Source organism: Rhamphochromis longiceps, linkage group LG23 (assembly GCF_057381845.1).
Source record: "Rhamphochromis longiceps isolate RC_006_pf linkage group LG23, R_longiceps_female_GT1.1, whole genome shotgun sequence".
Taxonomy (NCBI): domain Eukaryota; kingdom Metazoa; phylum Chordata; class Actinopteri; order Cichliformes; family Cichlidae; genus Rhamphochromis; species Rhamphochromis longiceps.
Window position 1 is genome coordinate 25,406,775 of NC_140578.1, and position 17,228 is coordinate 25,424,002.

At 40.3% G+C, this 17,228-nt stretch overlaps 1 protein-coding gene across 1 annotated transcript in view; it reads right to left on the reverse strand.

The window, feature by feature from the left end:
- Nucleotides 1–461: 461 nt before the first annotated feature.
- The window catches only part of ahr1b (aryl hydrocarbon receptor 1b), a 69,546-nt gene continuing 52,779 nt past the window's right edge, over nucleotides 462–17,228 (reverse strand). The window contains exons 11-12 of the mRNA XM_085398132.1: nucleotides 9,962–14,725; nucleotides 462–1,905 (exon numbers count right to left, since the gene is read on the reverse strand). Coding sequence (XP_085254258.1) covers nucleotides 14,567–14,725 — 159 coding nt within the window. The 3' untranslated portion in view covers nucleotides 462–1,905; nucleotides 9,962–14,566. The remainder of the gene's footprint in view (nucleotides 1,906–9,961; nucleotides 14,726–17,228) is intronic.

Below are 17,228 nucleotides of genomic sequence, written 5' to 3' on the forward strand. Positions count from 1 at the left end.
CGGTAGATTGGCAGCTTGTGAAAATTCACATCAGCCAGTCTGGCATCAAAAACCATGCTGCGTTCAAAGTCACTTCAAATATTCCATAGATAATTTTGACTATCTTGGATGTTTTGAGTCCTGACACATGGTGGCAGTGCTGCGCTGGGATATGTCGGCAGCTGATTATTAATTCTGATATAACATGGACTCTTAGTGGGCGTTATGGTGCTTTTTAAATCCTTAACTCTTCTTTACTTCTTACCCGACTTTCCTTTAATGATGTCATGCATCTGGAGTGGCTATTTGTACACTGTCTTGTAAAAATCTGAGGACATCAGAATTGGGGACTACACTGACACCCGGTGGGCAAAAGACAGCAGTTAGCACAACCAATCAAATAGCATAAACAACACGACAAAGGAGGCCCCGCTACAGTGTGATTACACAAAATCCTTTATTTCAAGGATCCAAGAGCACATTTCAACACATGGCAGACTGCATTTTTTTGTTTTTTTAAACACATGTTAGCGCACAACTACAACTTCCAGTGATTTAAAAAAAAACAAACAAACAACAAAATAAAGTCTGCGTGCATTAAAAAACAGCACAGGGAGAGTTTGGTTTAATTTAAACTCAGATTTTTAAAAAAGAAAGATTAAATCTGTGGACAAAGTGGGTTTTAGCAAGTGAAACGAGTGATTTTAAAGTCTCCAAATGCTGAGAGCAGAGCAGGTCTTTGCTCATCGTTATGGCACCATACTGCTTTGAGCTAACGTGTCTTCAAACATGACATATAGATAAAACACACTGAGACTCTTAGGGACAATATTCATATGACAAGGAATCATAAAATGCTTTTCTTAAAAACTACTTTCAGTGCAAGAGCTTGTCAGAGCTGTGATTACAAAGCAGTGATTGAACAACACCATTATAAACACATCTTATACACACACACAATTAGTTTTTCAGGTTGTAAATAGCCTTGAGATCTCAAAGTTTTTTTTTCTTCCATACAGCGTGTCAGTGTGTGATCTGACTACTGATTTTAAATGATCTGCTTTAAGAAAAATCTGATCGTAAGAAAAAGTCAGTAAGAAAAGGAAAAAAACAAAAACAAAGAGGAAAATCTATAAATGCGTTTCGATTGTCGTCGGCTGACGTGAGCAAAAAATCGCTTCTAAGCAACTTTCTGTGGCGAGTTCAAAGCTTCGTGATTCACACGAGACATTCAGCAACAGAGCGCCTCTTTTGGTTTCTGAGTCAGTGCTAAATGCTAAATGCTGTCCCGTCTGCCCTCCAGCTGCTCTTAATATCTCCGTTCATGTCATGTCACCGCTGAGCTAATATATGTCAAAACACAAAGCTAAAATAATGATGTTGTGCCCTGCCACATTATACGCACCGAGACAAAACCTGTCAGTGTGTCTTGAAACGGCTCTCTTAAGGTGCAACAATGCCTTTCAGCTAGTTAGTGAGCAGCCAAAGGAAGTCCACAGCCTCAAGTGAAGCCAAAACCAGTTCAACTGATGTCGAAAGGTTTTATAATTATACATAATTAAATATGTAGACTGATCTTGATTTAAAAAGCTGCACAAAGAATGCTAAAACTACATGGAGAAAACAAACAGCAAAATGCTGACTTTAAGTAAAGGTTCTGTAATTTTGTTAAATAATACGACGTAAAATGTTCAATTCAATGGAATCTACTCAAAAGAAATTTATGTGATTAGTATACATTCAGTTTATACCAAGCACACTCCTCAATGAAGCAAATAAACCTTTTATTTTATATATTTCAGTTGCATTCGTACGTTGTGTTTATGAGGTCAAAGATTCATTTTTTCCACAACTTTTCCACATTTTTATTTCATGACAAACTTTCGTCGACGTGAGTCAACACGACAGGAAAGCTTTCCTTGTTGCCTCCTGTTAAGTCTAATTGTTGAATGTTGCCATTGTGTTTCTTAAATTTGTACAGTCTTAGTTTAAGCAGTAGGATCAAAGCCATTCCTTTGATTCTGACCACCTCTCCAGCCACTCTGTGCTGGGGGAGGTTTTATTGTAGATACATCCTATCTGAAAGATCTGTTTCTTTTGATGTAAGCTTCCTGGGTTTATGACCCTTTGGTCAGCAGGAGGTCACACACACACACACACACACACACACACACACACACACACACACACACACACACACACACACACACACACACAGTGTATACATTTACATACAGTGCCTTGTCTTTGTAACCAAAGGGGGGTTGCAAGGGGAGGTGCTTTGTAAACTATTGTTTGAAGTTTGTCAATAAAAGGCAGCGAGAGGAGGCCACCATTTTGGGGTTCTTTGTCGTGCTGGACACAGACGAGGCCTCCCTTGTGCAAGTAATGGATCGATCGACTGTCTTGTTTTCTTCATGATGAATAAGTCTCTAGAATTAGCGGGGTTTGTGGAAACACAGACCCAACATTTATTTGGTCCTTCGAGCCGGATCCTAACACATTGCATCCACCGAGGAGAGGGAGAGGACGCCACCGCAACGTCTGGGATGATTGACGTAAAGCCCTGGTGTTTTTGGCTTGCCACCAGGCCGGGAAGTTTGCGCCTGACCTCCCCTCGGGATGGATGACGATTGACGGGATCCAGAGACTCTTCCCATGAACGTAAACAAACAGTGAGTACAGAAGGCCTTAGAGAGCGTCTCTATAACCGTGTGAATGAATGTGGGATCCTAGAAACGCGTCACCGTGATTCTGCGTGAAACGTTTGAGTCCCGGGGAGCGCTGGTCACGAGAGCGCACGTGGACCCAAAACAATAGAGAGCGGCTACGGGCTGTGCGTTAAACGTGAGTCCGGGAGCGCGCTAGCCGCGTGAGAGAGACGCAGGCTTCTCCGCCGTTTGGGGCGTAGAGAGTTCTCCGCCATTTGGGGCGTGGAGAGAACCTAGGTTCAGAGTCCGGAATCTCCGCCATTTGGGGCGTTGGAGAGTGTCCGAAGGTTGAATTCTCCGCCATATGGGGCGTTTGAGAGTTTTCAACAGAGAGCGCTAGCTGTGCGTGCAGACGCAAGCGATAGGCCTATGTTGTGTGTGTGTGCGGGCCAGACGTGGTCTGCGTGAGTGTGGCTGATTGTTGTCTTGTAATGGAGAATAAAATGTGTAAGTCTGCCTTAGAAGGAGATGTAAAATTTATGCAGAAAGTTTTACCAGGCAGCACGCAGTATGTAGGTTGTTGGTATAAGAAATGTGGATTTGAAGGGACATTAGTGGAAGTTAAGTGTAAAATGCTGGTAGAAAGAATATCTGTAAGTGTAGCAGGTAAAACAGGTAAAGCGAAGCAGAGGAAGGAATTGCAGTTAGCAGTTGCTAAGTTGTGGCTGGAGCAGGCTCAGAAGAGGAGAGAAGCACAGAATGTTAAAAGAGCAATATTGCAAGAAGTAGTTGTGAAACCTGAGGATGAAACTACAGCTCAATCCACTGCAACTACTCTAGAACAACACCGTAGAAAAGCATTAGGAAGAGCAAGAATGTTAGCAGAAAGTAGAGTCAGAGAAGAGCGTGAGAGAGCAGAGGTAGAAGTGGAGGAGAGATTAGAGGCATATTAGGAGCAGCATTGAGTCGAAGACAGACTAGGCAAGAGAGGAGACAGAAAGGAAAGAAAGTGAACACAAACGTTACAACTACATATCCATCCCTGACACAACACACAAAAAAAAACAAAAAAAAACCATATGGTGTTTCTGTAACAGAGTGTGAAGATGAAGAAAGTTTTTCTCCTGATCAATTCCTCGAGTGTGAGAGTGTCTGACGTCATGGTGTGTGTGAAAGGTATCCAGCTGGGGCAGACGTGATTCTGCAGGTCACCTGCCCAGTGGACAAAAAGAAATAAAATAGTTGTGTGGATGAATGATGGCACGAAGAGTGTTTGGTGTTTCTCAGTCTGAAACAGCTGTAATGCTATTTTCTGTTTTGGAGAAAAGTACAGTTAAAGAAAAAAAACAGAGAGAGATGTGTGTTGTTTTAAGCAGTGATGAGAATAATGAAAGTGTGATGAGAGACTAACACAAAAACATACTGAAAATGCATTAACTATACTAACCCCACATGCATATACACATACAATGATACTCATGAGACCAGACAGCATCTTAAGCATGAGATTCTGTTTGTCATCTTGTCCAAGTCACTAGTAAGATGAAAGTGATACATAGACTAGTGGACTGAATATTATAGGAGGACAGATGGTTGCATCATAGAGGAGGAAACAGAATGCTGATGAGAGGTCTTAAATGAGTGAGTTGAGTGAGCTGATTGTGAGTTTCTGGTGTGTGAAGAAGTTTTACCATGGCACACATTTAGTTACATGAGAACTAAAACTTATTATGTGCTAAGACAACAGGGTTATGCTGTATGTTGTGTGTATGGCTGATTGGATGAATGTTTGAGATTAAACTGGCTGTTTGATTTGTCTTTTATTACTAAAGTTGAACCTGCCAATTGGGTTGTTACGATTTATCCCCCTGGCATGAAGAACACGTGTCATGATTTAAACAAGGCCTATCTTTCCTTTATTTTCTTTGATTTCTTTTATTTTCTTTCTTTTATTTTGTTACTTTCATGGTGCACTGAAAGTTTTGTTTGATGATCTCTGTTTGAGCAGATCTGCACGATTAGAATCGAAGCGTCGTCAAGAAAACTGTTGCAAAGTGAGCTTCTCCAAAATTAAAATGGGCTCTTATTTGGGACAATCAGGAAACAAATTCCTGTCCAAAAGGATTCAACGAGGAAATCCAGTCTAAATTATTTTTCTTTTTGAAATGACGTTGTTTTGCTGAGCGTGGAAACGAATGCGACGATAATTTCCACAATTAGCAAAAGAAGGAATCACTGAGTGAATGAGTAAGAATTTTAAAATAAATGGGGAACTGACTGACTGACAAAAGCTGACAAGACTGACTTAACACCATTGTGTGAAGTTAACCCCCACCTGACAAAGGTGTGGATGTATCTCTGTGTGTGTCTCTGTTGCAGGAGCAGAAGGAGACCACAGGAGGAAACTTGGGTCACATGACTATGTGAACTCTGAAAATTTAACCTTTTAGTTTATATTTTTCTGTGTCTGTGAATTTACCATGTGTGTGTTATTCATAGGCTTGTGTTGCTCACAGAGATAACTGTGACAAAGTATGCACACACCTGCGCAGCGCTAATATTTGCATTTTCTTTTCTTACAGCATGCCAGTTCTTCATGTGAATTGATGATGCGATTTATACCAGGACAACTGGTTGATGTTCTTTTCCACTACAGGATTTCTGGGTTTATATGTGAATGACATTCTTTCCACGGCTAGGGTTAGCTAACTTTATGGTGTTTTTATGGCACCTCTGGAACCTGTTGACCTGTGTCTGACCTCCGTCTGACCACAGTCAATGGGTATTGCTAATGTTTGTTTCTCTGAGAATGCTGTGGAAGATTCAGCTGAAACGGACAAGTGACATGAGTAAAACAAATAAGAGATTACGGTGTTTATGGAATAGTTTATTATGGGCTCATTTGCTGGCCACTTTTGGACCCATAATAAATATATGAGTGGAGTGACTTTGCTTAAGAGAAGTCACCGATTACATTAATGTTAACTGAGCACATGGGATGATCCATGTTTGAGGCGAATTATGGTAATGATAGTGATTTAATGATTTGAGAAAACCTGCACATGACACTTGTCTCGCCCGTGCTGAATGCGTATTACTTTTTTGATATAATTGTTTATACGTGTGAAGTTTGATTTTATTCCAGATTTTGTGTATGCAGGCTCCTGGTGGAGCCAGTTTTTAAGACAGGGATCCAGGTTTGGTGAGTTGACGCATGAGAAGTGTCCATGCGTCAAGAGGTGGGGTCCAGAATTAATATTAAACAATGTTTACTATTATTGTTGCAGTGATTTGTGTGATTAGCTGTTTATTTACAAGTATTAAACCTATGCAAGTGGTGCATCCATGTTCAGATGAGGCTTTGATGGCCTATAAGTGAAGTTCACTGATTATAATGTGGAATGACGTTGAGATGTTAAATAATTTGGAACAAATTATGGGAAAAAGTAGAAGTTTAATGAGTTTAGAATAAACCCGCAATGATACTTGTCTCTGTGATGCTGAATACTTTATTACTCTTATGATCTACAGTTGGTTGCAAATGTGAAGTTGTTTAAATTTAAGACTTTGTCTTCTGTGATACAGGAGCTGGGAGTTAAACAAGCTGAACATTTAAGTGCTGATTAATGTTCTTACACAGGGTTACAGCTTGGAGTGAAGCTGCTCCAAGGGACAAACCTTGGAGATTGTTTTAGGGAGACTGTGCAACACTCTTGTACATGTCTCATTGGGGAGTTGACACATGGCGAAAGCCGTGTGGCGAGAGGAGTGTCATTTTTTCAATTTGTAGATGTCATGAGGTGCCATGATGAGAAGGAGTGACTGAGAGGATTGCCCACAAAATGGAACCTGAGGGAGCGTGCCAAGCTCCAAAAAGTGACAGCGCAGAGGAGGTCCAGCGATGGACTTGTGGTTCTGTGAACAGCACAAATGCCAGGTGACTGTAAAATAACTAACAGCACTTTTTCCACAAGTGAAGCCAGTAACTTACTATCCTAAAAGATTAGCTCTAGTTGCTCGTGCTTTACCTCCATGCGTGAGACCAGTATGTGCAGCAGCTTAAGCTGTACAATGTTTCAATAGTTTATTTCACCCTTTGACACTGTTAGTTCCACACGAGGTAGATGTTTACTATTGCAGACTAAACTTACATTTCTGTCACCTACAAGACACTTGTCTTTAATGTTACTGTTACTCTCACAACCACACATATTACCATAAAGTGGTGCAGAATTCTGAATCTGCCAAACCCTTTTTGCCAACGGAGGAGGGCACTTCTCATGAGAGTAGAGAGCGCGAGGAGAAGAAGTGTAAGCTGAGGGATGACTTAATAGATGTGCCACTCGTTGAGGGAAAGGTTTGGTTTGTTGATGATTTGAGTTTTACAACAGCAGAGGGACAGACTAGAACACGTTTTACTGTAGCTGACAGTGAGAGAGAGTTATCTATGTAGGACAACTAGCATGTTTCATGTTTGCTTGAGCAGCAGAGATGCTAGCTTTAACGGAAGCGTGTAAAGCTGTAGAGAGACAATATACACTGATAGGCAGTATACATTTGCTACTGTACATTTCTTTGTAGTGCAGTGAGTGAGACGAGGGGTGACAACCTCTACAGGGAAACCTGCAGGACACACCAAACTCTTGCAAATTCTGCTGGAGGCAGCGTTATTAACCAGTGGAATTGCCGTTTGTAAATGTGCAGCACACATGTGAGGGAAAGATCCGGTTGCATTGGGGAAGTTTTTGCAGATAAGATCGCAAAAGAGGCAGCTTTAGTTAAACATGGTGTTAGCCTTTTATCAGTACAGCATCAGCAGACATATAGGGCCACTCACCTACTGCAGGACAATAGTTGTGACTTACAGAGGGAGCAAGCTTGCAGGATGATTTTTTATCTGTGTGATAAACCAGTACTGCCTAATAATTTGTATAAGACTGCTGCTATTTTGAGCCATTGGCTATACCATGTCTCAAACAGGAGGGAGATGAGCAGTCGTTATACTCACTCTAGGATTATTAAATACTTTTAAAAAAAAACTTTTTTGCAGAGAGAACTAATGGAACAGTAAAGTTAAGATTTAGGAAGACAGGCAGGACATGGTTAGACTGTATAGAATAAGTACACGAGGATTACTCCAACAGAGAATGGTCTGACTCTTTGAGATTACACATGTTAGAGGAGTTAGAGTTAGAGTTCCAGTCTTCTGTAGTGATGATAGAAAAGCAGAAGAGAGAGCATATTAGCAGATTAGATGCTTGAAAATGTTTAAAAGTAAAGTAGTCATGAGAACAAATGATCTGCCAGATGATTCTGTTTCTTCGCAGGAGCAGAGCCTGAAGTCTGGAGATTGGATGATGATAAGGCCATGGAGAGGAAGTGCTGGTCCAGTCCATGGTGGGAAGGTCCATATCGGATGCTGCTGACGACGACCACAGCAGTGAAGATTGCTGGAAGGAACACTTGGATATATCAAGCGCACTGCAAGAAGGTGACACACATCCAGGCCAGCTCGGAGTAAGTGGCAGGAAGACCGGGAACAAAGGGGGGGGAAAGCCTCCAGGGCCCCTCGTCTCAATCCGGTGAAGAAACCAACTGAGCCACAGGTACTCATCAGAATGGCTGGGAATGTGCTGTGCATCTTCTTGTGCCTGTGGACCCTGAGTGGGATGACAGGGAGCGCACTGGGACAGAGCGAACCACACCAGGTACCCGCATGGGTTTTCAACAACTACTGGTGGCAGTTTAAGAACACAACCGCTCACATAAACAACGAGACCAATGGTTATGCTTGTGATGCCACTGGCTACACATTCTTCTGGACTGTGGCCCTGTAGCATCACTGAGAGCGAGACAGTTTGTTTGGTTGCTTTAGCAACACATCCAGGAACACTGCCAACTTTTCAACTGCTCTGAACCTGAATGGAAGGTTGATTCACCAGTAGCTGGGAAGGTGAACTGCTCTGGTAGGACAGACCTGCTCGTCTGACTCAAAGAATATGACTTGTTGCAGGACATTATACAGTTAAACGAACTGGAAACAGGCCAAATGCCTATGTGTATGAAGGACAATGGATTAGCCCAAGTTGGAGATTAACCATGGAACATGGCAACATCACCTATTCTTTTGTCTTCTGCAAGAAGGATGTAAACAGAGAAGCCTTTTGTCTACATTTACATCATGAACACTTGAGGTTTTGAGCCAAGAAGATCAAAACAGCTTGATCCAATTTCCTTTACAAAGCTTTTTCTGCGGTGACAACAGGACAGGAGAAGAGTTGTAAATGCAGATAATTCACAAGTTGACTCTAACCCCCACAGGATGCCTACAGTGAGAAGATTTGGGGGGTTGATAGGAGTCATAAAGAAGGGTGTTGACTTGCTGCAGCTTTGAAGTTAGCTGAGAGCCACATGGACAAACAATAAAGTCAACTGATGCATTTAAATACCTATGTCTATATACAGTTGGATTGTAGTGACACATGATTTTTGAGAATGATGATTCTTCTTGTTTGACCTTTGACATTCAGTTGTTTACTTGAAGAAATACATAATGAATTGCACGACAGGAGTAGATCCGCCACAAGGCTGGATAGCTTGGTTACCGTCTGGTCCTTGGTGGCATCTTCTTTTGAAAATATTAATTCCTGTTTTTGAACTGTTGACATTGATTTGCTTATGTACAGGATGTAGTTTACTGTGCATGAATGAAATCTACACTGACACTGTCTGAACAAAGGGTGCATAAGTTGAAATTTAAGAACAATGACAAAAAGGAGGGAAATGTTAAGTCTAATTGTTGAATGTTGCCATTGTGTTTCTTAAATTTGTACAGTCTTAGTTTAAGCAGTAGGATCAAAGCCATTCCTTTGATTCTGACCACCTCTCCAGCCACTCTGTGCTGGGGGAGGTTTTATTGTAGATACATCCTATCTGAAAGATCTGTTTCTTTTGATGTAAGCTTCCTGGGTTTATGACCCTTTGGTCAGCAGGAGGTCACACACACACACACACACACACACACACACACACACACACACACACACACACACACACACACACACACACACACACACAGTGTATACATTTACATACAGTGCCTTGTCTTTGTAACCAAAGGGGGGTTGCAAGGGGAGGTGCTTTGTAAACTATTGTTTGAAGTTTGTCAATAAAAGGCAGCGAGAGGAGGCCACCATTTTGGGGTTCTTTGTCGTGCTGGACACAGACGAGGCCTCCCTTGTGCAAGTAATGGATCGATCGACTGTCTTGTTTTCTTCATGATGAATAAGTCTCTAGAATTAGCGGGGTTTGTGGAAACACAGACCCAACACCTCCTCCACTTTATGCTTGATTTAACATTTCTGGGGAAGCTTTTATTACACTTACAGTAACATAACGTGTTAACGTTGTACTCCACTGCGTGGGTGAGGAGGTTCACTCACAGTGAGTGAGTGAAGAAAGGAGAAACTATAGAGGTGCTGATTAACAGCGGCAAAGACTCTCACACTGAGCTGAAAGGAAACTAAGGCAGCTGAAACAGGTGAGTGACTCCAGGACAATTTTTTTATTGATTGTATTTATCTTGTTGTTTTTAACATTTCACCGATTCAGTACATTTATATTTTAATTTTACAAATCTGGGAAAGCAATGTTTAAGTCAGGCGCTACACTTTACGTGCTCGTGATTCCTGTAGAGTCCACTTGGGTTAATTTCATCATCAAATAGTGAGTGTTAGGCTCTACCCAAGAGTTTTTTGTGACTTCTTTACATTATAATACAACAGCTACTCACATGCAGAGTACTAAAACATAATCATAGCTTGTATTAATTGTGTATTAACTCATTCACTGCCAGCCATTGGCAGTGAATGAGTTAAACCCATTGACTCATTCACTGCAATTGACGGCTATAGACGTCAATGGCAGTGAATGAGTTAATTTTACCCTCGTATCAGAAGCATGAAATTGGCATGTCACAATTACATTTCTTACAACTGAATTGAGGTTTTTATTCTTACACTGTTACAGATAAAAATAAGTTTTTAGCTATGCTGCAATATTTGTATTGTGCATTGTCCATATTGAGTGCCCACCAAGGGTGTTTTGTCCTACCACCACACAAAAATCTTTTTTTAAAGTATGTTTTAATTGGCCTAAACTTAAAATAGACTTATTTTAAGTTCAGGCCATTTTTCAAACAGCCAAAATCAGTTTTGTAGATGTAAAAATTCAGTTTTAGGGTCTTCCGAACTTGAATTACAAACAAGAATGTTGCAGAGTGCCCTCTAGTGGACAAACTGTGCAAGCTTAACACTCATAGCATGGTTGAAGGGTGTTTCTTATTTAATTTTCATTTACAGGTTGTCTTAAATACTGATACCAGCTAATATCAGCCCTGTGATAAAACGCTGAGGCACCAACCAAAAATCCTGATGGTTTCACAGACACTTTATATCGTGTGAGACAAAAACTTTGGCTTTAGTTTTCATTTTCCTTTTGCTTCATGATTTGAAATCACACTTCAAAATTCATGCTTTGCAAATTTTGCAAACAGGGATGAGAGGAACGGTAAAAAAAAAAATGCTACTGTCTGTGAAGTTTCTGGATTTAAACTAGGGCTGTCACAATTTCCAATAACAATATTTTTGTGATGCAAGAACATTTTGTTTTTTTATTACTGTGTGTTGTTTAACATAAAACACATACAGCCCCAGTTTAACCCTCTGATCATGCAGACATATTGATTACTATCACTTTAATAACTTCTTCAGTTCCAGTTAATCTGACATGACATGAACGCAGTGGGCTGTAAGCTTTGACGTAAACTGCCTTCAGAACAGCTGGATCGCAGTCTCAGTGAGCGAGACATTTTCAAACATTACACAACCAGCAGGGTCAACAGGGGCTTCACGTGAAGAAAGCCCAGCCAGGTGAGCTCTAGTACTGCTAATTAATGTGCACCAGGGTTTAAAGTGTGGAAGTCAGTCAGTGCTAAACCAGCTACAAGTTCTCACTTTAGATATGAGAATAAAATATTTTTTTTAGTTATTCACACTTTGAAGGAATAAACGGTCGGGAGTCTGACAGGCTGAAAGGCATTAACGGGAGATTTTCACACTCTCCGGTCAGGAAACAAACCAAAAAACGCTCTTTGATGTTTGATTTCAGCACCGCTGATCGACAAATCAGACCGCCCAAGCCGGTGCACGACATTGGTGTAAACTTCAAAAAGGCGAAAATGCAGCATTAGGGTGAACCGATAAAAACCGTCTGCTAGTCCTCTCTAATCTTAAAAGGAACCCAGATTATGAAATCGTGTAGAGCTTGTGATGTCATCTTGTGCCTTCATTTTATGAAAAGTGGAAAAGTCCTTTCACTAATAGGCTGCCATGTTGTTTAAAGTTGCAGTGCACTCTGGGTAGAGACATCTAATGGTCCCTACAGCAAGACAGACACTTTTTCTGGTCGGCTGTACTCGAGCTGTACAACATGAAGATGACCACTGTAATAATCCTCTACGTTTCTTATATCACGTCCATGTGTCTAAACCCCTCTCCCCTTACTGATCATGGCTGAGCCCGACTCTGCTGGACATTTCTTCCTGCTAAAAGGGAGTTTTTCCTTCCCACTGTCATCAAGTGCTTGCTCATAGAGGCTCGTCTGACTGTTGAGTTTTCTGTGTATTATTGTAGGGTCTCTACCTTACAATATAAAGCACCTTGAGGCAACTGCTGTTGAGATTTGGTGCCATTAAATTGAATCAACTTTATTTGGACCAAAGCACCGTAAATGATATCACAGTAGTTCATCCTTTGTGTAATTTTGAGCTGAATGCATTGCACATGTAAACTAATGGCAGCTTTCGTAGGTCAAAATATAGTTGATCTACATCTAGGTGACAAAACGAACACTGATGTTTAAATAATCTGTTTGTTTCTCTGATCTGACGTCACAGCGTTTTCCATAAATGAATGGCTCAAAATGTTTGCATTAAAATATACTGCAGATTGTATATGATTAAAGTCTTCACCAGTGGTTTTAAATGTTTCAGATGACTTCTTGTGACCAATTTTCTAAGCACACCACACCATGAGCTTTAAGCTAAAATGTTTCCTACTTTAAAGGCAGCTGTTGGTTTGAGTTTGCTGAGAAAATGCAGTTTAAGTCGAGCTGCAGACTCAAGGCTTTACAGGAGATTTGTTTTTTGGGTTTTTTTTGGTCAACACATCATCATCAGTTGTGGTGAATTAGCTCTCAGAGGATTTAAAGACTTTAACCTTCACGTTACCCAACACCACAAAAATGTTTCCTGGATTCATCAGCCTATTTTCCTACAAAGTTTCATAGTTTTGACAGGAATTATTCACTAGTGTGGCAAAGATAATGGAAAGCATGATTTGTTCTATGTTTGAATTTGATGCTCTGATTTGATCTGATCTTCTCTGTTTTGAAAACCATTATTCAGTCATGAGAGTGTCTCTCCACAAAATACACTGACTTAAAAGCAACTTTGTTGCAATAAGACAGTCTGCAATCAGTCTGCAACTGAATGGGGTTAAGTTGTCAATTACATGCAATCTGCAAATCATTGATAAAAAGTTCTTCAGGATTGTTACTGAATTAAATTATTTTAATTTTACTTACTCCTTAGACCTTTTTCATTAATAAACATTTTATTCTATTTATTTTTTGCTTTTTATTGTATTTTATCTGACCTTATTTTATATATCTTTATTTATTATTTCATCTGTTTTACTTTCATCATGTCCAAAGACCATTTAAAATTTCTGTTTTACTTCATCTGCTGCCTTTTTATTTTATTTTAAAATTGGCTAACATTGCAACCAAATTCTTATTACCATCTCGTCATTCATCAATCAAGTACATTAAACTGCACTGAGCTGCATGAAAGATGCTATACAAATAAAGATTCGCTGACTGATTGCTGTTGCTTGATGCAGCATATGTGATATTTTATTTTTATTAATGCTCAGCGTGTAAGTTTTGGTCCTTCTCAACTACCATAGCGATCACTTCTCAAAGCTCATGCTCAAAGTGTTTGCCTGTATTTATTTTATTACTTGAATATTTGTATTAATTTCTATATTTTTCAAGATATTTGCATGAATATAAAGTGGTGATCAAAAAGGTTTTCATAGGAACAAGCAGGATAGATTCTATCACACTCAAGTTAATGGAAGTTAGGTTAATGGGTACAGTAAATTATTACAACTATAAACGTGTGTGTATAATTAGCTGTTATGCTTCTAAAGCATCTCTAATTAGTGTAACTGAAGCTCCGACATATTATAACAGAGTTCTTAACATAAAAAAATGAACTGAAATGAGTGTAATTAATAAACCCCCCAAGTCATTTTAATCAGGAAAAACAGCTCAGTGGTTTGAGAGTTAAAGTCTTTTAAACTTGAAGATCATTTCAGGCTGAACCTAAACCAACAGCTGGGTGTGCATACAGTTAAAAAAAATAGCCGGCAGTACTTGAATAGTTCAGTTTTCACATTATGTGCCACTAAAACCGGCCTTTTTGTTTCTTATTTTGAGCACCAAAGAGAGATAATAAAGATAAAAAAAGTGCAGTAATTGAGTGTAATTGCGTCTTCCACTTATTTTCTGTTCGATTAACTGTTTACACACCGGCCACAAAGTGATGAGTTTTGGCTTGACAGCAAAAACCCAGTTGCGGTCAGATCGTCAGGACCACATGTTTGAACCAGATGTGGACACTTTCAGAGAGAGCTCGTCCTCTTCCTCTACCAGAGGAGATCTGAGGTTTTCTGAGCAGCACAGGTGAGATGAAACAAATGCTATTAAAGAGAAGCTGATCTGAAGTCTTTTTAGTTTGCATCCTTATAAAATCATGATTGTCAAATGCAGACACAGTCTGTTTTTCCTCTTCTCTTTTCTGTTCTACCTTCTCAGAGGAAAAATCCAGATTTCTGGGAGTCCTGAAGGGCAGGAAGTTCATCTGGGCATGGGACTGGGATGTCGCCTGTGGCCACTGCGTTCCCATTGGACATCACACACGTCCTGACGTACGCCGTGCTTGCGGCTCCAAGGAGGCAGCCATTCTCCAGCTGAGAAACAACACAACAGGGTCACACTGTAAGAAAAACACACTAATTTCTGAGAAAAAAGGGCACAGTTTTAGAAAAAATGTATCTCTCCCCAAACAACCAATAACAAAACTAGAAAAACTGTCAAATGTCCAAAAAAATGAAGTAATTTCTAGAACTGGCAGGTGTCCAAGAAAAAACTGTCTCCAAGAAAAGAACTCCATAACGGAAAGATATCGATTCACTTTTCAAGGTTAAGTTGAAAAGAAATGTAAGTAAAAATGGACAATAGCAGATGTCTGTGTGAAAGTGCTGCAGTTTAGTGAATTACACAGCTAGCTACATATAGAAACCCGTGCTGGAAGGATGAGTCGTTCTGATGAAAACAAATTTGTTGTCTGCTTTACTCACATGAATGAAAAGAAGTGTTGGTGGTGTTCTACTCACTTTTCTTATGAGTTGTAGAAGGCTTTAACCTCATTCATTATTGTTCATGTTAATTATTTCTTTTCTTCAGTGGTCCAAACGTGCTGTAAAACCGTGTAATCTGTTCACAGCAGAGCTGTGCCTCTCTCTGGCTGCCTCGCCCTCCCTCCCCCCTCCTCACTGCATTCGCAGCATTAGGTAATGATGACAGTCAAATTGTAGGTCAGTGCCGCTCATGCTTGACTGGTCAGCCTGCCAGTATTTTTCTTTCAGCGACAGCCACTGACCCTGAAGAATAACAGCAGAGGCTGAATGGGGAGGGGATGAATGGATGCCTGCTGGGGTCGTCCATCTCTGGGGCATCCCGACCTTATTCTATTCATTATTGTACTCCTTCTCACTGCCGTCGCTTTGCTGCTCTGTGCTCCTGTTTCATCACATCTCTTTTGTCATGTCTCAGTTTGTTTTTTGGCTCCAAACACCAGCAAAAAGCTACTATGACAACTACTGACCAAATTTCAACAATGCAGTATGTCACAAAATCATTAGCACTGGAGCAACATGCTACGTGAGCCCTTTTTCTGTCACACAAGCTTCACGTTGGGCTTTTATTGCCAAGTTAACAATGCAGACTTGTTATAAACCTTCAAGCCTAAATCTGGCAGCGCCAACTGGCGAGGTCTCATTCCCTCATTATGTTTTACAATGGGAATTTCTCTAGACCTCCAACTTGTACTCCAATAGATCAGTGTTTTTAGGACCTTTCTCTGCTCTGCTTAGTTATTACTGGAAAAGGGTTTGGTTGGACTTTAAAGACAAGTTCCCGTTTCTCCTGAACATTTTTGGGTCTCATTAGGCAATTTAAATGATGTTATGGGGAGTTGAGTTTAGAATTGGCTGTTGTGAGTCTAACAGGATCCAAACATCAGAATGCCTGCACTGTTTTAAATACCAACGTCTCAAATAAAACACCTCAAAATAATGGATTTTATTCAGGCTTTTATAACTACTAGCTGGGTATCTAACTCGTGAACAGTAAAAACAGTCTTGAAACTCAGTTTAAGGCTTTTCTCTGCAACACGTGACAGTAAAGTGTCATGTTCCTACCTTCATTCGTGGAGTAGCATTCATTATTTAACACCATAGGTGAAAGTGGTGAACTCTTACTAAGCTCTTAACAACACACTTACATTTCAAGATTTAACTATGGAAAGATGTAAGACTCAAACTTTCATTAACCCTAACTCTCATGTAGCATCAGCTAAAATACCTGAGAGACCAGCGTGGCCACTCTGAGTGAATCTGGTGACAGCCAGTTCATATCATTAGTTGATAAAGTAGTTTAAAAATGGCCAGTTGCTCAGGCCTCAGACACACAGGCCTTGAGGCACGTTGGCAACCATCTGGCAACCACCAGTTGCACTGGAAAAATATATATCCCTCAACTTGTTGCGCGTGGTTGCTGGCAGTCCCTGTGAAATTGATTGCTAAAGCCCCGTTCACACAGGCCTAAAGACTGCTTGGTAACCACCTTTCGCTAGTGGTTTCTAACAGTCACTAGCAAGAAAGAGGTCAATTGTGATTACTTTGGTTGCTAACAGGTTACCAAACTTTGACTGCAACCCTTCAGTAAAAGTTGTGTCTTACCATCTTAATTGTGCCTTAAGCAACACAATTAGAGCAACACAACTTTACTTTGATGGCAAATGTGCTCATGTTTTCAGACAAGACTGTCTTCAGAGTCAGTGTTGGTTAACTAGTGACCGAACTCCTTGTGGAAAACAAAGAGTCTAAAATTAAGTCTTGGCAGACACACTTTTGTACTTCCTCTGGCTGCAACAATGAGTTTTACGTTAAAAACCAAAGACTTTCGGGAAAGATCTTTCACTCTCTGTGTCTTAAGCAGTAAGCGGTTTGCTTGGCTAGTTGCACTAAAACAGGAAAATCCACATGTTACCCGTAATGTTAGAGTTTGTAAGGTACTTTATAAATGGGGACTGTGTGAAGGAAACAGAACCAGAAACCAGGACCAGAAACTGGTTCTGAAAATAAATTTACGTTTGATCTGGAACAACTAGCTGGCTAACCTTAGCTAGCT